Below are 25,705 nucleotides of genomic sequence, written 5' to 3' on the forward strand. Positions count from 1 at the left end.
CCCGTGATCCCGCAGCCAGACCAGCTCACTGTTTTTGTTGTTCTTGGTGGTGACCGTTCCCAGGCAGGAATTTCACCAGCTGTAATCGCAAACAATGAGCTGCGACTGGTTCTCTGCTGAGCAGGTAAGGCTTCTGAAGTCAACACGAGATGCTCTAACACAAGATGCTTCCACTATACACCCTCATGGCCGTCATGAAACAAGGACTTCCAGAGACAAGGGGAGGCTGACATGGAGAGGCTGGTTGGAGGGCATGCAGAGGGAGAGGGTTCTGGAAACAGGGTACGGAGAGTGGATGGCCCTAATGGAGTGGAAGGAGAGACTTCGGAGAGGGAGAGAGGAACTCAAACTGTGCTCATCTGTTTGTTCATTCATTCACTTATCCGGTGCCCAATATACTGGGGCTGTGTGAGGCCCTGCTGTTGTGCCCACTGTCTAGCTGGGAAGACCCACCAGTAAAAGGTCAACTGCAAAGCCACAGGATCAGTGGGGAGAGAGTCAACCTCTGGGCAAGGGAGAGCAGCTCGCCCAGCCCCCAGGGAGGGCAGGCCAGGGAGGGGAGGAAGGCTGGGAGCTTCCTAGGAAAGGGAGGAGACTGAGCCAGCCCCCCTCCACCCCCCCCCACCCCACCCTGGGGCAAAGGAAGAGGTAGGGAGAGCAGGGGGAGGGGAGCCTGGCAGAAGTGTTTATCTGCAGGGCTGGAGGAGGGCTGTCACCCAGCCTCTCACAGGAAATCTCCCAGACAGGGGTAAGCAGGGCCTGGCGGATGGGGCTCAGCACAGCCGCCCCAAGGGCTGGGAAAGCCCTAATTTACTCCAGGCCGGGTTGCCTCCGGCCAAGCTCACTCTGGCCAAGCTCACTCTGGCCTTAGTTTCCCCACTGCCCCTGGAGAGAAGGAAGGCAAAGACTTTGAGCCCTAGGGATGAAAGGCTCAGCCCCAGCGCAGACCACCACTCCCTGTAAAACAGGGCGGGTGACGCCGCTGCTCTTTTTGGCTGGTGAGTAGCCTGATCTCCTTTGAAGATGAAACATTCTCTGGCCTAATGAGGAGTCAGTTGGCCAAGGTGGGAGCAGGGTTGGGCTGTGGGAGCCCGGCACCTGCCCCACCTGGCCCCGCCTGGTTACCACCTGCCCAGGGGGACAGAACGCTTCCCACTGCTCTGCAGACCCCCATGCCTGCACCAGCCCCTCCTTCTCCCCTTCTCCGGGCCAGTGCCCTTGCCCTCCTCTGCTCCTGGCTACCTCCCTGTCAGGCCAGAACCAATCCTAGATGGGTGGGAGAGGCAGCAAAGGCCTTGGCCTCATGTGCCTCCTTCACTGCCCTGGTTGGGGGCCCCCATTCTCGGCTTCTGGGACACCCTGTCAAGCTACCCTGAACCCTCCATGTTTCCAGGCCACAGAGGTCACTTCCAATATGGTAGCTGACCAGGGGGACACAGCTTCCTTTACATGCATGAGAACAGTGCTCAGAATAAAGGATACCCTCAGACCACTTAACTCCTCTTATTCCCTGGATGTGGAACAGACATTTGCTACCAGATGGGCTCCTAAAAGCAAGGAGCCAAGTGGAGGTCTGCGGCCTAGTGGTCACAGCTCTGCTGGGTGTGGTCACAGGAGTAGCCTCCAAAGTGTTTTAAAGTGCACAATCTTCACTGGGCAGATCAGCTACAAGCCTTGTTCCCTTCTTTCTCTCCTTTTTCCTCCCCTCAGTCCAGCCTGGGGCTTGCCCACTGCGTCCTGCTCAGAGAGACCCTTCCCGCCCATGGACCGACCCCACCTCCTTTCTAGAGGCCCTGGAACATCCAAACACAGCCTCCGCACCAGCTCATTTCTCAGGAAATCGTTGGGAGACAAGAATGGGTTCACGCACATGGCTTGGGCTCTCCTGGGAGGCAGGCGGCTGTCTCGTAAATGCACTAATATTAGGCACAACTCAAAGATAACCTTACCTACACTTTTCAAAAGAGGCACATACACCTGGGATTATCATATCTTCTTAATGGTTCATTTGTGTTCATTAAGTAAATTAATTCATTTATCTGATTTGCAGAGCAATGCCCAAAGGGTGGACTTCTAGATCGTCAACATCCAACCTCCAAGTGAGCTTTTGGAATAACTACTTTCCTAAATTAGAAAGATCTCTATCTCCATTCCTCATCCTCGAGGCCCCAGGGAGAGGGGAGCCCACTGAGATCCACACCTCTCCCCCTGCCCTCACCTCCCAGAGCCAAGCTTGGGGCTCCCACTTTGAAGCCCCTACATCCCACACCATTGCCCCTGCTTGACCTTCACCCCCAGGGTCTACAGTCTTCCCCATTCCAAACCACAAGACCTGCAGGCTCGGGGGTACCTCTTTGTCCCTGACTCCCGCCAGAGCTGGGCTTACAGGAGAGATGGGCAATGTCTGGAAAGTCAGTTAAGAGGGCTGGAGGACGGGCGCCTGGGTGGCTCTGTCAGTTAAGTGGCTGACTTCAGCTCAGGTCAAGATCGCAGGGTTCTGGGATCAAATCCCAGCCCCATGTTGGGATCCCTGCTCAGAGGGAACCTGCTTCTCCCTCTCCCTCTGCTCCTCCCCTCTGCCCCCGCTTGTGCTCTCTCTCTCTCAAGTAAATAAATAAACTTTAAAAAAAAAAAAAAAAAAAAAAAGGAACAACTGGGGGGAAAGGCCAAGGGCTCAGTCTCAGCGGCAACCACGAGGAACAGGGAGAAGGTACCCAGCTCCACTTCCCTCAGCATTTACCTCCTGCATCTCTCTAAATTGTGCTGTGTGGCTCACAGAGCACCCCACGTTAACACATCCCTAATAGACCATAAAGGATGCAGCACGACCCCGGAGCAGGGCCAGGGGACTGTGTGCGCCCAAGCACACAGCGCCCCACTATGCCTCCATGAAGGGCACTAATTACAGGCCCTGCAGGGACGGTGAGCACCTCCTCTCACCAGAGGGAGGCAGCTTGCTGGAATTTTAAGGCCCTGGGGTTTTAGGAGGACTGGCAGCATGAAGGCCCTGCAGGCCGGGCAGCGTGGCCGGCCCTGCCTTCCCGCGAGCCTGGCCAATGTGGGCAGGCACTGGGTGCTCACCTTGTGGTCTAGCTCAGCACTGGCCTTTGGCTGTTGCTCCTGGCCGGGTGGCAAGGTCACAGAGCCCAGATGCTGCCTGAGGGATGATGGCCTCATGAGACTCAGGAGCTGGCTGAGCAAAAACAGCTGGGAAGGAGAAGAGATGCTGTCATACAGGGGTGGTTGGGACACTGGGGGACCTGGCCAGCACCAGTAAGTCAGAGCATGGGCTCTGGAGCCAGACCACCAGCTTCCATGGCCTGGATCCCTCCTCACCGGTATGTCGTGTGGCCTCTTGGAGCCTTAGGGTCCTATCTGCAAAATGGAGACAACAGCACACCCACTTCCCAGGACAGGAGAGTCACGCGTGCACATGGGGCCTGGCACAGGCTAAGCCTTCCTTTAAAGGAGTGAACCAAGAAGATCTCTGTAGGCTGGGGATTTGATCCACTTCCCTGGAGGGAGCCCACAGGCCTGGAAGAATCAAGGCCCCCAGAGAGGGCCAGACCCTTCCTACCCCGAGCTATTGCTTGAGTCCCTCACTCCCCTGAAGTTGCTGTGGGCTTGGAGAGACATACAGAGGAGCAGAGGCTCTGAACCACCAGCCCCCTCTCCTGCCGGCTGTGCTTGCTCCCCATCACTCTGTCTGCCCCCATTTCTCCGCCCCCGCCCTTTTCCTTTCAGGGGATTTTAAAGGAAATCCAAACACTGTATCATTTTACCCATAAAGAGCTTTTCACGGAAAGGGATAAGGATTTCTTTCCCCAGCATGGTCACAGTATCATTCTCCTGCCCAGCAAAATTACCAAGAACTCCTTATATGCTCTAACACCACGTTCAGGTTTCTCTGATTGTTTCAAAAGTGTCTTTACCTGTTGTGTTGTTGGAATGGGGATTGCCCACCAGGGCCGCACACTGCATGCGGTTGTTCCTTGATCTGCTAGCTGTCCCGCCCCCAACCCCCATGTAAACCGCTGACCTTCTCTGAACAAATGGGAGTACCCCCACCCCTCCCAGGAACAGGGCCCAAGGGAGTCCCGCTGTCTGCAGGAAGCCACTCCTGGCCTGGCCCCTGCACCTGGTTTGAGCAGCCTGGGTTCAGCCCCAACAAGGACCCTTCAGCTGCCCTGGAACTAATTTGTGGTCAGGCCAGAGGCAGGCAGTATGTGGGCCCTTGGCGCCTCTGGGCCCACCTGCCACCCTGGGAGAGTGGGGGATGCAGATGGAAGGAGCAGAGACATCGGAGTTGGAGTTCACAGACACACCATCTTTTTAGATGTAACAGGTGTAGGCTGGCCCAAAGGGCTTAGGCCCAACCCCCGAGCCCAGCTCCCTGCTAGAGCCCAGCCTTGCCTGGCACACCTGGCTTCCTCTCCCTGACTCACCCGGAGACACCTGCTCAGCATCTCAGCCGGCCACAGACTTAGCCCACAAGAGCAGCTGGGCTGAGGGCTAGGAGACAGGCCTAGGGCCTCGGCTCCTGGAAGGGCGCCAGGGCTTCTTGGCCTCGTGTCCGATCCCTTTAGGAAGGGAGAGGAGGAGGCAGGGAAAGAGAGAAGGTTCCAGGCGAAGAGAGGCACCATCTGGAGCTTCCCCCAGACCAGAGCTGTGCCATCTCGCTCAGGCCTTGCAACGCTGGGGATGGTTTCCAAAAGGGCCCTGCCTGCTTGGGGATCCCAGCTGTGCAGCCCACGCCCCCAGAAGCTGTCCTCAGGCAGGCAGCCTCGCCCCAGTTAGACCCTCCCTGCTACGGGAGCCCTGGGCGGGGCCACAACAGCAGCTCGGCGGGCTCTGCTAGCTCCCCTGTTTTTCCTCTCCATGAAAACAGCTTCAGCGGGCCGGCACAAGCTGCCGCGTTGACTGCTCACTCTCCTCTGTTTCCAGTTCTGGCAGCCACGCCCCTCCCCCCCACCCCACCGGACCAGGGCTTATTTGGGCTGTGTGCATCCCAGCAGGGAGGGCCAGGGCCTGACATCGCACCTCCCCACCTCACCCCCACCGCTGGGAGCTGTCTCTGCAAACACTCAGCCCATTAGGACAGACACCTCCAGGCAAGAGGCAAAGGATCACCCAAGGAGGCAGGCCTCCGCCGGTCCTGTCTGCCCTGCAGGCAGGAGAGGGCCCGCGCGTTCCAGCCAGGCAGCGGGCCACAGGGCTGGTCACTCCTGTGCTCAGGCCCCAGTAGTGCTTCTATCTGCCTAGTGGAGAAGGGCAGGATCTTCTTCTTTTTTTTTTTAAAGATTTTTTTTCTGTCAGAGAGCGCTAATGTGCAAGCAGGGAGCAAGCAGAGGGAGGAGGAGGCTCCTTGCTGAGCCAGGAGCCCAATTTGGGACTCGCACCCAGGAACCTAAGATCACAACCGGAGCTGAAGGCAGATGCCTAACCAACTGAGCTACCCAGGTGTCCCAGAAGGCCAGCATCTTAAGTGTCTGTGAGGCTCAGGCAGCCCCATTGTCCCCTGGAGCCCACACCCCGACCGGGCCTTCTGACCAGAGGCACGTAGCTGCCCCTGTCCACACCCCAGCCCCAGGCCCCCAGGTCTACACTGCTGCCCACGCCACCCACACCAGCTAACCCCCTCGCCCCCAGTGACTTCTGTGTCCACCACATTTACCACTTCCTTAGGCGTTCTGTAATTTACTTGTTTACTTTGTTTCTTACTGTCCCCATTCCCTCACTAGAACGTAAGGCCCAAGAGGGCAGTTTTGTTCCCCTGCAGTCCTGAGGGGTCAAACCCAGCCCCCCGCACATGGTGTATGTTTCATAAGCCTTCGTTCCATGAATGAATGCAGGGCAGGGCAAGACTGCCTCTCCCTAGGAGATGCACACCCTCATCCTCCTGCATTTTGGCCGTTTAAAGCCCATGTCTTCCCGACTCCAAACTGGAAGCCATGGCTTGACAAAGGAGGTTTGCTATGTTGCAAGAGGTGACCTGGGATAAGCAGCAAACTCTCAGCTGGTCTTCAAACCTGATCCACCTGTGTCCTGCTGATCTTGGTAAAGGGCTTCTCCATCCTGCCAAGCTGCATAGGTCCTAGAGCCCTCCTGGTCTCCCTCCTCTCACATCTCCTGTTCCACTGGCTGCTTGGGAAACACACCTAGAGTCCGACCACTTCTCACCACCTTCTCCGATATCTCCCCAGGCCAAACAATTGTCATCTCTTATCAGAATTATTGCAATCGCCTAAGCTCAACATAGTCGCCAGAGTAATTTAAAAACACTCTATAAATTAGGGGCACCTCGGTGGCTCAGTTGATTAAGCATCTGCCTGCGGCCCAGGTCATGATCACAGGGTCCTGGGGTGGAGTCGTGCATCGGCGCCCTCCTCGGTAGGGAGCCTGGCTCTCCGTCCCCCTCTGCCTGCTTGTACTCCCTTTCTCTCTCTCTGTCAAATAAACAAATAATTTTTTTTTTAAATTCATTTGACAGAGATCACAAGTAGGCAGAGAGACAGGCAGAGAGAGAGAAGGAAGCAGGCTCCCTGCTGAGCAGAAGCCTGACGCGGGGCTTGATCCCAGGACCCTGAAATCATGACCTGAGCCGAAGGCAGAGGCTTTAACCCATTGAGCCACCCAGGCGCCCCTAAAATTTTTTTTAAGATTATTTTTTTTAATTTTTTTTTTAAAGATTTTATTTATTTATTTGACAGAGAGAGATCACAAGTAGACGGAGAGGCAGGCAGAGAGAGAGAGAGAGAGAGAGAGAGAAGCAGGCTCCCCGCTGAGCAGAGAGCCCGACGCGGGACTCGATCCCAGGACCCTGAGATCATGACCTGAGCCGAAGGCAGAGGCTTAACCCACTGAGCCACCCAGGCGCCCTTTTTTAAGATTATTTGACAGAGAGAGAGAGACAGCGAGAGAGGTGACACAAGCAGGGGGGGTGGGAGAGGGAGAAGCAGGGAGCCCTGGGCCTCAATCCCAGGACCCTGGGATCATGACCTGAGCCAAAGGCAGACGCTTAATGACTGAGCCACCCAGGCACCCCAAATAAATAAAATCTTTTTAAAAAAATTCTATAAATTAGATTCTGTTTCTCTTATCAAAACCTTCCAGTGGCTCTCCACTTTGGCATGAACACAAAGCCGCTATCACGGCCCGGAGATGCTGGTGGATTGAGTCCCCACTTACTTGTCTGACCTCAACTTCTACTACTCCATCCTCAGTCTTCTGCTCCAGCCACAGTAGCTTCTGCTTTTCCTCCAACCTAAGAGAACTCTATCTGCCCCAGGGCCTTTGTACTTGCTATTCTCCTGAGAAACCTGCCTGACTTTTTTAGTTCTGTGCACAAATGTCCCCATCTCCCCACATTCCCTCTCCTCTTTATCTGGCTTTATTTTGCTCCAGAGCCCTTATCATCATCTGGTATGGCAAACATTTACTTTTTTCTTGGCTCCTGTGTCTGTCCGTCTGCCCCTAGACTGAATTTCACAAGGGAGGGACTAATTTCTGTTCAGGACTGTATCTTCAGTGCTCTGAGGAGGGTCTAGAGCACACTGGTGCATGAAGCTAAAACCCTGCTGTTTCTGGGAGATTTCCAGGATTCCCAAGGACAACAGCAAGCAGCCTGACCCAAGGCTCTCCTGGAAAATGCGGGCCTTGTGGGGAGGAGCTTGCATCCTGACCACCTACAGAAGTCTCATTCTTTAAATTCTAGTTCTTTAGCTCTTGCTGCTAGGGCCTCTGACTGCAGCCTGAAGCAGAGAGCTAAGCCATCCAAGGGTCAGGGACTCTTCCTGCCCAGCGGTGTCCTGAGAGGCCTCTGCCCAGGCACTCACCCCAGAACCTCTCCTAGACGAGTCAATTCTCAATCCCTGGGGTCCCCTTCATAGTCAATCGATTGATAAGGTTTATCAAGTATTTACACATCAATGAAGGAAGTAGAAACCTTAGCCCTTGTCCTTCTAGCCGCCACTTTGGAATAAAGCTCAAGGGACTAAGAGGGCACCTTCAGCAGGAAGTGGCCGGCATGGTCTGGGCTCACCACAGTGAGAGCAGAGGAAGGGGCTGAAGGAGCAGAGATGCCATGTTGCACGGGTCAAGGGCAAGGACCCTGCAGTTGAATCCTAGCTCCACGGCTTTCCTGCCATATGACCCTGAGAAGTTTCCTAACAGTGCCTGCCTCAGTTTCCCCATCTGTGAAAAATGTCTGATGGTAACAGTCCTCACTGCTGGGGACTGCTAGGAGAGGTAAGCTCTGAGAACAGCCCCGGCACACAGCGCATGCTAGGCAGTGTTAGCTCCCACCATTTCGGTTGGGATGTGATACAGACAGGGAGGTCAAGGCACAGAACTGTGTGCAGGGAGAGCAGGGCTGGCCCACAACGAGGACTGGGAAGAACAGGTGGCGTGTGCAGGGCAGGCCGCATAGAGAAGCTGGGAGAGGGGGCGTTGTGGGCTTTGATGTGGGTGGCTATTGGGGCCACAGTGGTGGCCCTCAGAAGGCGAACATCCATCTGACAGGCCAGACTGGAAAGGGGACTGCCTACAGCCCGGAGACCTGGGAGGTGCTGGCAGCAGCCCCAAGCCCGCAGTGGAGATGGGGGAAGCACACAGGGAGGGCCGCAGGCAGGCCCCGGCTGGTCCTTCCTCTCCCCGAGCCCCAGGAGGCTGGCGCAGCCATGCACGGCGCGTACCAGCCCCCAGCAGACTCTCCTCTGGGCAACACAGGCACTGACTCAGCCTCCTAGACCTGGCTCAGGACACCTTCTCTGGAAGCCACTTCACTGCCCTTGGGCAGCGTTAGTCACTGCACCCTCAGCCCACCTTGCTCACACCCTGTCTTCGGAGGGCCGGGTCCTGGATGCAAAGCCTGGCATGGAGCCGGGCACACAGGCGATGCTTAGCTGGGCTCTCCTGAATAGATGGGCGCGGTGGGCATGCGGGTGACTAGTATGGCTGGAGAGCCCTGGAGCTGGGCAGGGCTGGGCCCCAGAAGCTGGGGGCTCCCAGGCCCTGATGCTTGAGCCCCTCTCTGGTGGCCACCAAACACTGCAGGGGGGCAGCCGCCCCCACCCTCCACCTGTAGCTGGCCCTGCCTTTCCTGATACTGACGCTCTGGCCTTTCCCCTCGCTCTGACCCCGTGCTTTGTTCTCCTTGGGGCTCACTGACACCCAGCTGCCCTCCAGAGCCCTCTGGGACCAGGTGGTCTTGTCTGCCTGCTATGTCTCCCTCCCCCACCTCTCCCCAGGGGAGAGGGAACTTCCTCTCGCACACTCCAGGGGCTCAACCTCAGGCTCCTTCACTCCACAAGCACACCCGGAGTCCCTGTGTGTCAGGCACTGTGCTAGGTGCAGACGGGCAGTGGTGAACAGGAAGGATTTGGTCCCTGCACTCAAGGAGCTCCAGCCGGGGTGTGTGTGTGAGTGTGTGTGTGTGTGTGTGTGTGTGTGTACACAGACCCTGACCCAATAAATAAGAAAATGTCAGGAGGTAAACAATTTAATACAGGGTGATTTGCCGGGGACTTTGGCTTGGGTGGTTAGGAAAGGCCTCTGAGTGGAGGTGACATTTCAGCAGGAACGGGAATGACAAGAAGCTCCAGCCGGGCTAAGTCCTTCGAAAAAGTATTTATGGCAAAGAGGGCAGCCGGGGCAAAAGCCAGGCCAAGCCCACTCAGAAAAGCCAACACAACCAGTCAGCTCTCTGAGCTCTCGCTCTGCAATCCCAGCACTGCAGACTCAGCAATATTGTCTAGCCTGCCCCAGGATGTGCCAGAACGATCTCTCAGCGCTCTGGGCAAGGGGTGACGCAGGCTTCCCGAGTATACTTCTACGAGCAGAGACACACAGCCCTTCACAGGGACTGCCTTGTCCCCCCTTGTGCTGCTGAGTTGGAGGGATTGGTGGTACCCAGCAACTATTCTGGGATCCCAGGGAGCTTCTAGGGGGAGAGGGTGACAGCATGCTCAGCCTCCCCATCATCCATCCTTGGGCTGGCTGGGACCCACGCTGCACCCAGGGCCCCAAGCTGCAGAGGCTGTGGTCAGAGCTTTCTGGAGAGAAGGGGGTGGGGAAAGAAGACAAAGCTCTACTTTTCTTGCTGCCCCAAGAATGCCTAACACTGGAAAAGGAGAGGCACTAGGAGTGAGTAATTTTAAGGGCATAGGGTTTGTTTTCACTTGCACTGTTTTTTTCCCCACCTATAAGAAGTAATATAAGCAGGGACGGGGAAGGAGAGAATGGGAATTAGCACTGAATGGGTATGGAGTTTTTACTTGGGAGAGTGAAAAAAATATGGTGGTGTTGATGGCTACACAGCATTGTGAATGGACTCAGAGCCGCTGAATTGGACACTTCGAATGGTTGAACTTTGCACTTAAAATTGTCATGATGGTTAAAAAAAAAAAGCAAAATATATTAAAACGGTAAATGTTCTGTCATGCATATTTTACCACAACTAAAAAAAAAGCAAAAACAAGCAACACATGCTACCCCCTCACTGCTCTAGCCTCAGCGCCTAGCACACAGTAGGCATACAAATCAGTAATTGCTGAATGAGTAAAAAAAAAAATCACCCTCAACTTGGCTCTCTTGGCTTGAGGCTCCCAACCTTTGGGGAAAAACCGCAAGAGCAGGCAGGCCTTGGCAGGAGCCCTCTGCTCATCCACAGGCTTCCAGACTCACCTGGGCCTTCTCTTGCCAGAGAGGAAGCGTCTCTTGCTGGTCCAGCATCTGGGCAATGACCAGGAGGCTGAGCTGGCTTCGAAGCTGCCTGTGAGGGAAGGAGCGAGAAGGATGAAGGGTGGGACCCTCTGCGAGTGAGTGGGCTGGAGGCGCACACGGAGGCCTCATGGGAGAGGCGTGCTGTCTGGAGGACTTTGCCCTGTTCTTCTGGTTTATAGTATTTATCATGTATTTTAGAAGCAATAAAACATGACAATAGAGTTGAAAAATAAGCAAAAGGGGAAAAAAATTAAAGTCACTGGTAATTGCAGAGGCTGGCTCAGCGGTGTTTTTCTTCTGAGTTGGTCTTTCTGAGTATCTATGCTTATCTGAGGATACACAGAGATAAGGAACATTAAACTGCTTTTGCAAGATCTTGGCCTTTTCTGTCCTTTGCAGCATTAGAATCTTTCAGCCCACGTAGGGTAGTGGAAAGTGGGGCTAAACTTTGTCTTTTTTTTTTTTTTTCCCCACCCGGCATCAACTTTCCTTTAGAGAAGCTGCTCAGCCAGGGTGGGCCCAGGAATCAGGCATGGCCCATCAGAGTCGGAGTGACTGCGCCACTTAGAGGTGCCCTGGTTGTAATTATCAGCAGAGCGTGTGCCTGTCCAGCAGGGCCAATGATCTGACAAGAGGCAATCCTACACCTGCTGGTGACCATCCTGCCTACCTGTGGGAGAGCCTGGAGGATGAAGCAAATAGAGACTGAGGACAGGGACAGAGCTCTGACAATACCTAGAGCCTAGAGCCTGCGGTGCCTGAAGCCCCCAGCCCCTGGACCATTCAGTAGGTCATTAGGCCATGTGGGCCAATAAAGTGCTTTTGGCTTCAGTCAGTTTGGGCTGGGCTTCTGAGTCTAGCACTAGCTTTTTTTTTTTTTTTAAAGATGTTATTTATTTATTTGACAGACAGAGATCACAAGTAGGCAGAAAGGCAGGCAGAGAGAGAGCGGGGTGGTGGGGGGAGCAGGCTCCCCGCTGAGCAGAGAGCCAGATGCGGGGCTCAATCCCAGGACCCTGGGATCATGATCTGAGCTGAAGGAAGGTGCCCCTAGCACTAGTCTTAACTGATTCGCTCATGGGGCTAGTATCTCTTCTCTTTGAGACTCAAGACCTCTGATGCGGATTTCAGATGCTCATGTTCAGGGCTCTGATTTCCATAGGTCCTTGAGGACTAGAGTGAGCAGAAAGAGAAAAGAGGAGGGGGGTGGAGAACAGAGGATGACACTGGGGTGGCAGTGATTGAGGAGGCTGGGTGATGGGAAGAGAGGTTGAGGGCCCCTCCTTTGCCCACGCTCCATGCCATAGCTTGTCTCTACCAAGAAGGTCATGTCTCTCTTGCACCTCCATACACTGGTTCCCCACGGACAGCAGACGTTAGCCCCTGGAATGGACCTTGATGTGGTCACAGTCCCTGGTTTCTGCATCAGAAATCAGAGCCACCATCATAAGAAGCAAAGGAGAGATCCCGAAGCCAGAGGAAACAGAAGGAACCTGAAGGAAGACACTTGGGCTGGAACCAGCTCCTGAGAGGGGAAATGCCCTCAGGTCACAGCGCTGTTGGGATGATGCCCGCAGCCGCTCTCCCCCGTGTTCCTGGAATGACGGCACAAGGAACTGAAAGACCGGACATCAGGAACAGCCTGCTACAGGCAGCACTGGGAAATGCTAAACAAGTACTTTGGGGAGGCAAGATCCAGTCTGGCCACTTCCAGGCTTGGTGTTCCAGTCTCCACGGCAACTTCCCCAGAGAAGGGCCTGCTGCTGCCCAGGCCTCACATGACGGAGGGAACTGGGGTAGGAATGGGGAACTGGGGTAGGAACTGGGGTAGGAAGGGCTCCTCGATGTCGCTGTGGGGCTGGACAGGCTAGTACCGCAACCAGAGGCCTTACTGATGTTCTCAGCACTTTGTCAAGAAAGTCAGAGGGATCAACAAAGCAACAGATGAAAAAGAGAAAAAAAAGCACCAGCAGGCAGTACCACCATACATCAGAAAGGAGAACATGAGAAAGGGGGCAATGCACTAGGGGTGGTGTGGGCCGCAGAGACGCTCACATCCAGCCGGTGGGAATTCGAACTATATATCCACTTCAAGAAACTGCTTGGCAAGATCAACAAAAGATGAACTTGTGCTCACCCCATGACCTAGCAATCCTCCTCCTTGGTACCTACGCATGCACGTGTGCGTGCGCGCGCGCGCACACACACACACACACACACACAGACGGAAGTGCACTTTAAATACACCGTTAGAAGGCATATCCTGGTTGGGCGCTATCGATATAATTCAATCCTCCTCGTAATGACAGGGAGCTAAAATGACACCCAAAGTCCCAGATGATCTTCACAGTGTCACGCCAAAGAAGCCTGATTCAAAAGAATACGTGCGCACGATTCAATTCCTATAAAGTACAAAAATGGCCAAAGAGCAGCTGTTGGCAGCCTGGGTAGTGCTGATGGCTGGGGGGACCAGCAGGTTCTGCTCCTGTTGCCTTTCTTGCTCTAAGTGCTGGTTTCACACGTGTTCCCCCTGTGGCCATCCACTGAGCCACGTGCCTATGATCTGGGTTCTGTGCTGCTTGTAGGCTGTAGTTCAATAAGACTATTACGCAGAGAAGAAACTCAGGTGGAGGGGGAGACAGGATTGCCAGATTTAGCCAGGAAACATATAGAATGCCCAGTTAAATGTGAATTTCTTATGGATAAACAAAGAGTCATTTTCTTACCATATGTCTGACCGCCCCCCCCAACCCCACAACCACACCCCATGCAATGTTTGTATTTTATCTGGCAACCCAGGGAGGGGCCAACCATCCCTGATCCATTCTTGATCAGGAAGACCTGACATTAACCAGCACGGGGCCCTCCAGGACCCTGTCTCCCTTTAGCCTTGACCCCTTTCTGCAGAGCACCTCAGCATCCCCACCTGACCTTCTGAGAGATGCCGAGAGACAGCCTCCCTTAGCGGCATGGCGTAGAAAACAGGAGTCCCTCATCATCCCCCACACCAGACCCCTGCGAGCGCAGCCAGACCATCGCCCCTCACGGGGAGCCCCACCTTCCCTTTTGTCCCTGAGCCCTGGCCACTCGGCACATGGGCACACCCCACATGGCTTCCATCTCATTGGCAGCCAGGACCTGCTCTCCAGCTGTTCCCCGGGAGCCCCAGCAGCAGCTGGCCCCAGAGCACAGTGGGAGGTAAATGGCCCCTCTGTGCTGTTGCTCCAAAGCTAACTTGTAGCCAGAGTCAGAAGTCCTGCATCTGGGCTTCGTTAATCCGAAACCCAGGCCTGTGTGGGAGCTCCTTTACCCTGCACAGGGTGGGGAGGGGCCAACCTGAGGGTGGGGGTGCTGGTAGGCCAGTGGAGCTGAGCTGGGGTGGTTCCAGAAGGGAAGAGGCAGGCTGGGTGGGTCGGGACAGGGCTGTAGTCCAGAAAAGAAGAAAAGCACCAGAAAAAGCACCGGGTGAATGGATGAAAAGGAACCCACATCTGAGGGTGGCATGCTCCCCCTCGCTGTCCCCGCCTGTCCACTGCCTTTCATTATGACAGCCCCCCCTGTCTTTAAAACACAGGCTCCTGCGCTCTCAGTTCGCACTGGGACACAGGGACTGGGGACAGGACTGCTTTTTAATTTTGAAGGGGACCTTACTCTATGGAGGAGAAAAACGCAAAGACTCACCCCAAATAACACTCAAACTGTGCAGGGGGCAAGCAAAAGGGTCCTGAGGGCCCAGCCGAGGTTGGCCAGGGGCTCTTCCTCTCCTAGAAGCTGCCTGACCCCACCCAGCAAGGCCTCCCCGGAACTCAAACCAGATGGACAAAGGAGGATGCAGAAGGGACTGGAGCCATCCCAGCCACTGTCATATAAGGAAACGAGCTCCAGCTCTGTAGGCTCACACCAGGCCAGGCCTCTGCTTTAGCCCTGCCACCCTCCCCACTTCTCCGCCCACCCCCCCCATGGGCCTCTGTAAGATCAGGACACTGGATTAGCGCTCAGAGGAGCCTAAGGCACTGCGAAACCTGAAAATGACTTTTCCAAATCCACAGCAAAGCTGGGAAGTGGAACACAGGCCCTCTGCTTCCCAGCCTCCAGCCTTCCCTCTAGCTCCTGCAAGGGGCAGCCCAGCCAGGCGCCGGGCACCGCATGAGAACTCAGAGGAGGGCAAAGGCACTAACTAACCAGTGTGGGCCGCTAGGGCTTTGGGACATCTACCGGTCAGCGCGGCCCCCTCTGGTGCCCCTTGCCTTCACTTGCTCAGAGGGGAACCAGGCCCTGCCAGAGCTGAACTACCCTAAAAGGCCATCAGGCATCTGGCCAAAGGCGTGAGCTGCCTTTTCCATGTCTCTAGGGCAGTTCAGGAAGCAACAACAGTGGCCTGTTCCGCTGTGGAAGGGCTGCCTAACACCCTGCCTCAGGCCATCTGCCCGAGTCCCTCGCTGCCTCTCAGGTGTCACGGCCCCCCATCATGACGCTGACTTCCACATCCCCCATGCCCCCAGTCCTTCACTTGGAGCCTACCCACACGTGAGCATATAGTGCCCAGGCAGGGAGAACCAGGGCCCCGGGCTCAGAGCTCAGAGCAGTCCCCTTGGGAGTCCGCCCCGTCATCCACACACATGTCGGGACCCTTTTAAGTGTGGGCATGCACAGTGCAGACAGGAAGACACATCCACAGATCCTTACAGGGGACCACCACATGGCAACGTGAAGGATCCGTCCAGAGCAGCTCACTTCTCCGTGGATGAAGCCACAAAGTGTTGCCGCTGTGCCGAGGAACCCAGACACGAGAGAGAACACTGCACACGGCTGCGCTTATGCCTGGGTTTAAAACCAGGCAAATGAAGCTATGGGATGGGAGTCAGGGACGGGGTTTTCGTTGGAGAGAGAATGCCTGCGATGGGCTCGAGGGAGTTTCTGGGGAGCAGGTGATGGTCTGCCCTAAGATACAGCAGTAGTTACACAGACGGTCCCCTTCACGGAGAGCACTAAGTAGCCCCCCCTGATGCGTCCTTTCCTGTAAGTATATTATACAGATAAAGAGGTTACTGCTGTTCAGTAAATAAAGCTAGGACGGATGATTACAACCCAACGCCTATCCTCTTTACCATCCTACTTCCCTCTTTCTTTCTTTTCAGTATGATGAGGAAACCCGTAGTACCTCAGGCTTAGAACACATCTTCAAACTCACCCCATCTAGGCGGCGCCTGACTGGCTCAGTTGGTAGAGCATGTGACTCTTGATTTCAGGGTTGTAAGTCATGAGTTCAAGCCCCATGGTGGGGGTAGAGCTTACTTAAAAAAAAAAAAAAAAAAAAAAGTCACGCCATCTCATGACCGCAGATTTATCCGTCTAATTCGTCCACATACCTGAGGGAGGTGGCCGCCACTTCCCACAACTATCTCTTCTCTATGTATGCGACACCCATACTTTTCTCTCATTCAGAATCTTTTTGCCACTGTGGGTTGGGTCCTCTGAAGGCCCTGGGGGCTGTCAACATTCTTGCCATTGAGGTGCTCCAAGCTGGCCCTGAGGCTCCTTTTCCTGGCTGCCCCCGCCACGTGACGCAGTTCACACACTGAGCCCAAAGTCTCTCTCACACGTCTTGCTGTCAAATCCCATTTCCCAGATCCTCTTGTTAGTTGTGCAGCTGGGTCTCTCGTTTCCTCTCCGACTGTCATTATGGTTTGTTGAGATCTTCTGGGATCTTCCGTTCTCTGTCAACTGTATTCAGGTCATGTGTGAGTCTGACTATTGTTCCATTAATGGCCTCGGTGGAGACACTGGGTCTTCCCTGACCAACCTGTCAGTTAAGACAAGACTCTGGGTGCCTGCACTCTGCTGGCCAGCCACACCTGACCACAAGGAGCCCAGCTACTTCAGCATCAATCACTCAGCTCACACTTCTCACCTTGTCCTCAGGATTGGATGGTAGTCTGTAACAAGCGCCTTATAAAAACCCAGACAGCCCTCTCCAGAGTACTATTCTGGCTGGCCTGTCAAAACATAAACGAGGCTAGTCTGGTATGATTTATTCTTAGGAATCCTAGAAAGCAGAGCTTCCTTTGCTGTGTATGTGCTGGCAAACCTGGGGAATGAGGTGGGGGGCACCTCAAGCCCGCCATGCTCCTTCTGCACCCTCCCTCCCCACCTCTGGAGGTCTCTGTGAACTCGAGGGACCCTGTCTGCTCCTCTTCCAGGACTGACAGGGGACACCCTTGTACCACAGGGGACTTAACCCCCCCCCCCCATTCAGCACAGCGGGAGGCCACCCCTGCTGTCTCCTCCTGTGCTGTCTTAGGCTTCAATTCCCTTTGATCAATAGTGGAGTCCTGATGAAAGATCATGCCCCTCGACAAAGAGAAGAGAAGCAAAATAGAAATTATGTAGTGTTGTTCTCTCTTCATCAGGGTCAATATTTCACTGCCAGCCTTAAACAGCATTCCTTGCTTCATAAACAACTACGCGGAAGTCCCTCCTCTGGGCCTCCGTGTTCCCCACTGGCTCTAACACTGGTCTGTGCCGTTTGTCCATCTGCCTTGTTTCTGCGTCCTACTTTCCATCTTCAGCATCTTTCAAAATCCGAGATCATGCTTGAACTCTGGCTGCAGTCCCCGTGACCTTCAGATACTTCCCCCTTTTGCCTTACTGGGTTCATGTGCAATCTGCATTCAAAGTGCGACCGCACCCCATCTCTGAGCCTGCGTGAGCCATTTTTCTGTTTGGAATTGGCTACTAAAAACCCAACTCTATGCTCTTTGAGATCTGCCGTCCAGAAGCAATTGCTTCACGAGCACGTGCACGAGTCCCTCCTCAGTGCCAGGCTCCAAGGCCCCCCGGGAGCAAAGTCACAGCTCCTCCCTCAAGAAGCTCACAGCCCAAGGGTTGAGCCAAGGGTGCCGACAATCAGTGCCTGTATCAAGAGGTTTCTCAGGAGAGTTGCCTTGGTCTGAGCCTCATCTTGAGGGTGAGGAAATCCAGGTAAAGAGGAGGAGAGGGATAAGGGAAGATGGAACTGATGCTGAGAGGCTCTGAGACAAATCCTGAGTTAGGGTGGCTGGAGCAGGGGAGCCTGCCAAGGACGCTGGGCAGGGGGATAAGGCAGGATTGGAAAAGAAGGCACAGAGGCCTAGTATGCCACTGTTTGAATTTCACCCTGAGGACCAAAGCCTGAGGGATTTTAATAGAGCAAAAGAATGACTTGGCCAGCTGTGCATCTGAAGGAGGTGATACTGCTGGACACTGCAGGCATGGGTCAGATGGAGGACAGCCTGGAGGAGGTGGCAGTCCAGAGGGCACTGTGTTAAGAGCTGGAACTGTGGGAGGGTGTGGGAGAGGTGGCTATTGTTGGGGAGGAGGAGTTGGAGGGGGACAGGAGGTGACCCCGGTCTCTCAGGCTTCAGGCAGTAGGCAGGTGCTGATACCTGGAGATACCAGGAGAAGGTGGTCCTCCTTGGAAGGTCGTGACTTCTATTCCGCACATGCTAAACCAGAAATACTTGTCTATGCAGATCTGGCGCTTAGCAGAAAAATCTGGCCAAAGGTATTGACTTGGGAGCCCCTGGCATGTGCTTGGAGCTGCAGCCATGGATGAGGAAGAGATAGTGTCTCCCAGGTTGAGTTCCCCAGGAGGTGTATTCTGAAGCAGAGGGGAGCATGCTGGGAGAAGGGGAGACAGGTGTTCTTGAGATGACCTCCTATAGGGAAGAAGGAAGCAGGTATGTGCCAAAGGGAAAAGCCCGGCTGAAACGCAGTCACAGCAAAGCGCTTGGCTGACCCCGCAAGGACCTCTGGGGCTGGCAAAGTCCTTCAGAGACATCCCAGATCGAGGCAGAGGGGCAGGCCTTTCTGCCCCCAGCACTGGGCTGTTCCCAAGGAAGGCACCTAACGTCAGATAAGGGGATGGTGTTCAGCAAAGGGAATTCCTGGGGTAGGCTGGCAGGGTGACACTCCACAGCTGGGAAGAGGGCACCAGATCCTGAAGCGGGACCATATGGACAGAGCACCGCAGTGCCCAGCCTGGAAAGCTCCCCAGACTGCGCAGAGGGACCACAGGGGAGGGACTGGGGCAGAATTCCTGAGCAAACTGAGGCTTGAGGAGCTATGGAGAAAGGAACCGGGTGATGGCAACTGAGAAGGATGGGCCAAAGAAGGGGAGGGGAGTCAGGCGGGAGAATGATATTGTGTAGCCAAGGAAGAAAATGATAAGATTATTCCTGGGGAAAGTCCGTTAGGTCAGGGGTGATAAAGCAGTTGGGCTAGAGTGCCAGATGAGGTGCGTCTCCTCTACTCCTAGCTCTTTAGGTCACTCTTACCACCCCTTACATGCACACCCACTCACAAAGGCGAGGCAGATCCTCTTCAGCCACAACCCCTCACTCTCCTGGCTTCATCAGGACCCACTTTTTCTCTGTTGCCCTCTCAGCTCCAGCATGGCCTCTCGACCCCTAGACCTGATCTTCGTCTTGCCTCTTGTTCCTCTGGATTTTGAGACCTTCTAAAATATTGATGGTTTTTGGACCATGGCTGCCTCCTTCTAGAATGTTCTGGCCTTGCCCACCCCCAGAGCCCGAGATGTCTGTTTTCTCAGGTGAGAACTCTCTCCAACACTCTGAGCTCTGAAGAATCCACCATGTGTCCAGGGTGGGCAGGGTTCAGGGTGCCTGTTTAGGGTGAATGGAGTAAAGGGAGACCAGGGGAAGGGAAGCTTAGAGGGGCAGGAGGGGCTGGAGGAGGGGGTCAGCAGCAGAACTGCTATCCTAAGGTAGGAGACACACGAGTGCACATATTTGCTGAGGAAGAGACACCAGCGACTAAAAAGTGAAAGGGATAGGAATAAGGGGCGTCTGCAGAAGGTTTGGAAGGGGCAGGACTGCTGGGGTCCTGAGTATGGGAGGTGGGGCCGGGAGAAAAGCAAGGAGGGGAGTTGTGGTCCACTCGGTGTGTGGGTGGCTGGCACTCAGACAGTAGAGAAAGAAGGGGCAGAGCGGTTTGCTGGGGTAGAGATTTCAGCAGCGGGAAACAGGGTGACATCTGGAATCTGCTGAGTGAGGGCCACAAGGAGGCTGGCCAGCCATTCAGAGTGGGTCCTGGTCAGCCAGAAGGGATCAGGGGCCCACGTAGGGACAGGCCACGTGTGGTGGCACATAGCAAGGGAACTGTGGTGGAACAAGGAGCCAGGACATGAAGGCAGCAGAGGGCAGATGGACTGGGAAACAATGAACTGGTTTAGGGCCTGCACCGAGCTGAGCGTTGGGGGCATGACTCCCCGCTAAGGTGTAGCCCTTGGCCCCGCCCAGAGAGGAGTGAGCAGCCCCACTCCAGCAGCTTGGAACACAAAGGAAAACAAGGGGGACTTGGGGAACACTATGGGGTGCCTGCACATGCCATGGCCCTTATTCCCAGGGTGCAAAGACCCGAAGCCTCTGAAGTCCACCTTCTCCCCTGGGCTCTCGCACTTGGACTTGGGGAGTCAGCTGCTCCTTGCTGGCCAGAATCTGGCTGATCCGGCAGCCTGCTCAAGCTGGTTTCATCTTCTCCTCTACTTTGGAGGCCACAGTTTAAACAGCATCCCTGGGATATTTAATAAACATTCGCGGGTGGTGAAGGAGGCGGGTCCTAGAGCCTGTGCACATCAGCTTTTGGTGGAGTGAGAGCCCTCAGCCTCTGTCCTCCCCCTAAAGGGGCTCCTGGGAGTGGCTGCAGGGCTTCCCTCAGAACACACACTGGAGACCCTGCACAGGGCTGGAAGGGCAAGCCCCCCCACCCCTCCCTGTCCCCCATCCCCCAGCTCCCTGGAGCTACCCCAGGGGGGCCAGAGTCCCCAGAGAGACTCTCTTCCAAGGGAAAGTCTTCCCATTGGCCCCATTTCAAACGGTCTGCTCTTGTATTTACTTTCATTTCTCTCGGTCGAGCTCAAGTGTGCCTTCAATTTACAGTGCCTCCCTGAAATCTCGGTCACCAAGGTCCGAGGGGTGGGGGAGTGGGGGGAGATGCCTCACACAAATGCTGGTGGAAGTTCTCGCTTTGTGCTTAACCAGTCAGTAGATGAAGAATGTGACAGAATGTACAACAGTACGCCCTCCTTCCTGGGGTCAGTCTGGGCACTGAGCCCAGTGGGGCAGCCACCAGCAAGGGCAGAACAGGCCGCCAGCAAGCTCCTCCAACATGGCCGCCACAGGGAGCATGGGCCGGGGGAGTGGGGGTTGGCTGGCGAGAGACCACAGCGAGACTGTAAAAAAGAATTAGAAGCGCTTTCTGATCCCATTTGGAACGATTGCCAAAACATACCTTGAAGTGAAAAGAAGGGCAAGGAGAACAGGCACAAGAAGCCCGGAGGGGAAATGGAGGCAAGCTAGGTGGCTGGTAGGGGGAGGGGCACATTTCCAATAAGTACTCCTGCTGCATTTTGAATTTTGTTCTATTTGAATTTTTTTTTTTAAAGATTTTATTTATTTATTTGACAGACAGAGATCACAAGTAGGCGGAGAGGCAGGCAGAGAGAGAGAAGGAAGCAGGTTCCCTGCCTAGCAGAGAGCCTGATGCGGGGCTTGATCCTAGGACCCTGGGATTATGACCTGAGCACTGAGCCACCCAGGCGCCCCTATTTGAATGTTTTATCTATTTAGAAAAGTAAGATAAAATTTCTAGACAGATAGAGAAATAAATAAATAATACCCATCCCTCTTTCTTAGCAAGGCGTGTGGCAGGAATTATCACCCTAGTTGAAGTGACTGTTTGAAACTGACTGGGGGCCTCAGTCAGTTAAGCATCTGCCTTGGGCTCTGGTCATGATCTCAGGGTCCTGAGATCGCGCCCTGCGTCAGCCTCTCTGCTCAGCGGTGAGTCTGAATCTCCCTTTCCTTCTCCTTCTGTGATCTCTCTCACTCTCTTTCAGATAAATAAAATCGTAAAAAAACAAACAAACAAACAAACAAAACAGTGAGACCAGAGTGTTACATTATATTCACTCCTGGCATTTAAAGAACACTTAGCGGGGGTGCTGGAGTTATAAAGACACCCTGGAAAAGAATGGATCCTTGAAATCAACTGGACTCAATTAACAGATGAACGACATCATAAATTTAGGATATGTTGAAGGGAGTCTCAAACCTGCTAGGAAAGGTGGATTATGAAGAGAGAGAAAAAAAAAAAAGGTTGGTGTTGACCTGCTGGCTCTTCAGAGGTGGAAAAAATAAAGTTACATCCTCATCTTTTATCTTCGAAGGATAGATTCCAGATGGGATTAAGAACTAAAAGTGGGCGCCTGGGTGGCTCAGCGGTTTAAGCCTCTGCCTTCGGCTCAGGTCATGATCTCAGGGTCCTGGGATCGAGTCCCGCCTCGGGTTCTCTGCTCATTGGGGAGCCTGCTTCCCTCTCTCTCTCTCTGCCTGCCTCTCTGCCTGCTTGTGATCTCTCTCTGTCAAATAAACAAATAAAATCTTTAAATTAAAAAAAAAAAAGAACTAAAAGTAACAAAGTTAAGGTAAGCACTGAGAGAAAGTGAACATAGTATTTTTGTGATCTTGGGATGGGGAAGGCTTTTCTTTTCAACACAGCTTCAGTGAGAATCAATTTTCTATACCATCCACATAACTTCGCTGTAAAGCTACATCTATTCTAAAATAAAACTTAGAAAAACCCAAAACCTCAGTTCAACGAAAGATATCACACACGAAGGTTTAAAAAGGATGTGCAAAAAAAAGATATATAGACTTAGAAGAAAATACAGTGCTGAAACATATAGAATAAGCAACTACCAATACGTTAATAAGATTAATTGCCCCACAGAAAAATGGGCAAGAAGTATCAAGATATAATTTACAATAAGAGAAACACAAAAGGCCAATGAACATATAAGAAGATTCTCAACTTCACTGGGAGTCCGAGAAATAAAAATCAGAACCACAGGATCACATTTTTCACTTACCAGATTGACTAAAACTTAAAAACAAAACTGAGAATGCACAGTGGAGAAACAGACATTTTCATGTCCATTGGCGGTATTATTAATTAATACAGCGTTTGTTAGAGGCCAAATTTTAATTTGTATATACCTTAGGATTGCAATTTCACTTCAAAGAGTTTATCCTATAGAAATATTTACGTAGATGTACAAAGCTTGTACCCTGGTTGTATGTATACCTGGGAACACTACACAGCTGTGAAAATTAATGAGGTTCATCATACACATACATATATGTATGTAAACATATGCATACATGTATATATAAATACATGAAAGCGAGACTGACGGGCGCCTGGCTGGCTCATTCGGTAGAACATGCAATTCTTAATCTCGGGGTGGTGAGTTCAAGCACCATGTTAGGCATGGAGCCTACTTTAAAAGAAAAAGAAAGGAAGAAAGGAAAGAAAGGAAGATAAGCAAGTACCAATAATGTGGCCTGTTGGGAGCAAATGGGAAATTGGGGTGGGACAACATGGGCCCTGGAGGTTTGGACTTGGCGTGGAGGTAAGGCAGAGACACCATAATCCCATACAACCATAGAGCAGACAGACTTCGAGGCGGGAGACAGAATGCCACTGCCAACATCCATCCAGGTGAGAGACGGGACATGAAAGCAGGAGCAAGTGGGACAGAGGTGGCTGAGACCCAGACAGGGATCTGTTTTCACTGAGCTAACATGGACAGGCCACCACAAACAGGATTTGGGATTTGGAAGTCAGAACGGACAGGATTTGGGATGAACAGGCAAAATGGGGTGGGGATGGGAGAGACCTCTGAGCCTACAATTCCATTTTTTTTTTAAAGATTTTATTTATTTATTTGACAGACAGAGATCACAAGTAGGCAGAGAGGCAGGCAGAGAGAGAGAGAGAGAGAGAGAGAGAGGAGGAAGCAGGCTCCCTGCTGGGCAGAGAACCCGATGAGGGACTCAATCCCAGGACCCTGGGATCATGACCTGAGCTGAAGGCAGAGGCTTTAACCCACTGAGCCACCCAGGCGCCCTGAGCCTACAATTTCTGACTCTGCGACACAGCGGACTAGCTGTTTGGGGCTGAGCAGGGAGCCTGGAGGCAGAGGTCAGCCTCTTCAGATCCTATGGAAAGACTTCCCACACGTCTGGGCTTAATGCAGATGGCGCCCACTGAGGCACTGCTTTAGTGTTCACACCTAAAGGCCTCAGACAGAGCTTCTGGAAGCCCAGTTCTTTCAAATAAAGAGCAACAACTCCCTTTCAGGACTGTGGAGAGGCCTCCTCTCTTTATTCACAAAGAGACTGAATTCTCCATCTCAGGACTGAAGCTCAGCATGACTGCACCCACTGGGTCCTGGGATATGGGTCTGAATGGAGTGCCCAGCCTGCTTCCAGAAGCTGCCTCTGGGGAGGGAGGTGCAGGGGAATGGCCCCCATGGATAGGGTTACCGAGGAGGAGGCTGTGAAGCCTGGGAGGCTGGGGGTCTTCCTGAAAGGCCCTAGGACGGGCCTGGTTGCAAGGGTGAGGAGGGCCATCATTCTAAGTGAGAAGAGAGGAGAGATGAGGAATGGTTTGCTCTGGGAAGGGCAAGGAATTCCCTAAGGCTGTGGCCTAAAAAGCGGGGGAAGGAAGGAGGCGAGGAGAGACTGGGTGGAGCCAGGTCCAGTGAATGGGTCCCACCCTTGGGGGAGCAGAGCGCTGAGTTCATTCACCTCGTTCAATTCATTTGAAAAGGATGAACAGAGTGCCAAGAGCACGTCAGGTACTATTCTAGATGCTGGGGGATATGGCAGTGACTCCTCTAAGGAACCTGCTCTCCTGGAGGTAACATGGAGGAAAGGCACCAAAACCAAGAACGAACAGTAAGATAAATTTCTGGCAGCAAGCCAGGCTGTGCAGAAGACAAAGCAAAATGATGAGTTGAGAGTTTGGGAGAGGGGTGGGGGAGGAGGGATTAGGGGACACAAAGCAACTGAGGTCTGAGGGACAAGAAGGAACCCTCTACCAAGGGCTGGGAAGCAGCAGGCAGTGGGAAGGAAGAGTGGGGCTTAGCTGCAGTCAGAAGCTAATTGTATAAGGCAATTGTTTTGCTAATAAGACCATGTTAAGAAAATTAGGCTTTTTTCCTTTCGTAATGAACTCATTAGTGAGTTGTATTTTTAGTTCCTTCTCCTGGGTATTAGAGATCAGGCAGGAGGGGGAGGTTTGTTGGGACTGATGGGGAGGATTCTGGACCCCCACACCCCACCGTGTCTCAGGGGAAGGGATGAGCTTCAGAGGGAGGACGCAGGGGTGGAGCAGCAACCCACCTGCTCCGAGAGGTCACATCCATGAAGAACTGCACGAGGGCCAGCAGGTTGTGGTGATGATCTGACACCTTGCTCAGGGTACAGCACAGCGGCTGGAGCTGTGGGGATGGCAGGAAGCAAGGTGGGCTGCAGGAGAGCCCGCCTTCACCCTGATTTCCCCACCAGCCCTCCTAGGGTGGAAGCCAGAGACTAAGGGGCGAGGAGGGTGGCGGTCACAGAGGCCAGGGACTGGCGAGAATGCTCCCTGGCCTCCTGGTGACCTCCAAGCCTGCTATTCCCATGGAGTGCACTTGAGGTGCGACTTCAGTCCCTAGTGACGAGGCCGTGGGAGGAGGCTCAGGACATTAAAGAGGAGGCTAGGGCTTGGGCTTTGGCTTGGGGGTTCATGGTACCTGCCCGGGCCACTCATGGATGTTCTCCAGGAGCAGAAGCAGAAGCTGCTGAAGATCAGTCTTGGGTAGCAGGCGGAGCCCCACATCTAGGCCAGCTCGGCACAGGAGCTCAATCAGGCCCAAGAGCTCCCCATCGGTGTAGGCCGTTGGCTGGGCTAGGGCACACAGCGCCAGGAACTGGAGTAGAGAGAGAGCTAGGGCAGGGAGGGCCTCCTTGGGGGGCCCAGCAGGGCAGGAGGGGATGGAGCCCTGTGAGCCCCGTGGCTGGGCTGTGCAGTGGCTGAGAAAAACAAGCAGCGAGGCCCAGAGTCAAGCACCCCATGGGGTACTAGGGTGGCAGGC

General features: G+C 53.8%; 1 protein-coding gene across 1 annotated transcript in view; it reads right to left on the reverse strand.

Annotated features, from left to right (window-relative positions):
• The window catches only part of LOC111155857 (family with sequence similarity 178 member B), an 86,787-nt gene that overhangs the window by 13,144 nt on the left and 47,938 nt on the right, over window positions 1-25,705 (reverse strand). Inside the window, exons 10-13 of the mRNA XM_022516275.1 lie at window positions 25,364-25,540; window positions 24,972-25,069; window positions 10,684-10,771; window positions 3,082-3,207 (exon numbers count right to left, since the gene is read on the reverse strand). Coding sequence (XP_022371983.1) covers window positions 3,082-3,207; window positions 10,684-10,771; window positions 24,972-25,069; window positions 25,364-25,540 — 489 coding nt within the window. The remainder of the gene's footprint in view (window positions 1-3,081; window positions 3,208-10,683; window positions 10,772-24,971; window positions 25,070-25,363; window positions 25,541-25,705) is intronic.

The sequence above is a fragment of the Enhydra lutris genome, unplaced genomic scaffold (assembly GCF_002288905.1).
Source record: "Enhydra lutris kenyoni isolate GAN:26980312 unplaced genomic scaffold, ASM228890v2 scaffoldscaffold44, whole genome shotgun sequence".
In the NCBI taxonomy this organism is placed as follows: domain Eukaryota; kingdom Metazoa; phylum Chordata; class Mammalia; order Carnivora; family Mustelidae; genus Enhydra; species Enhydra lutris.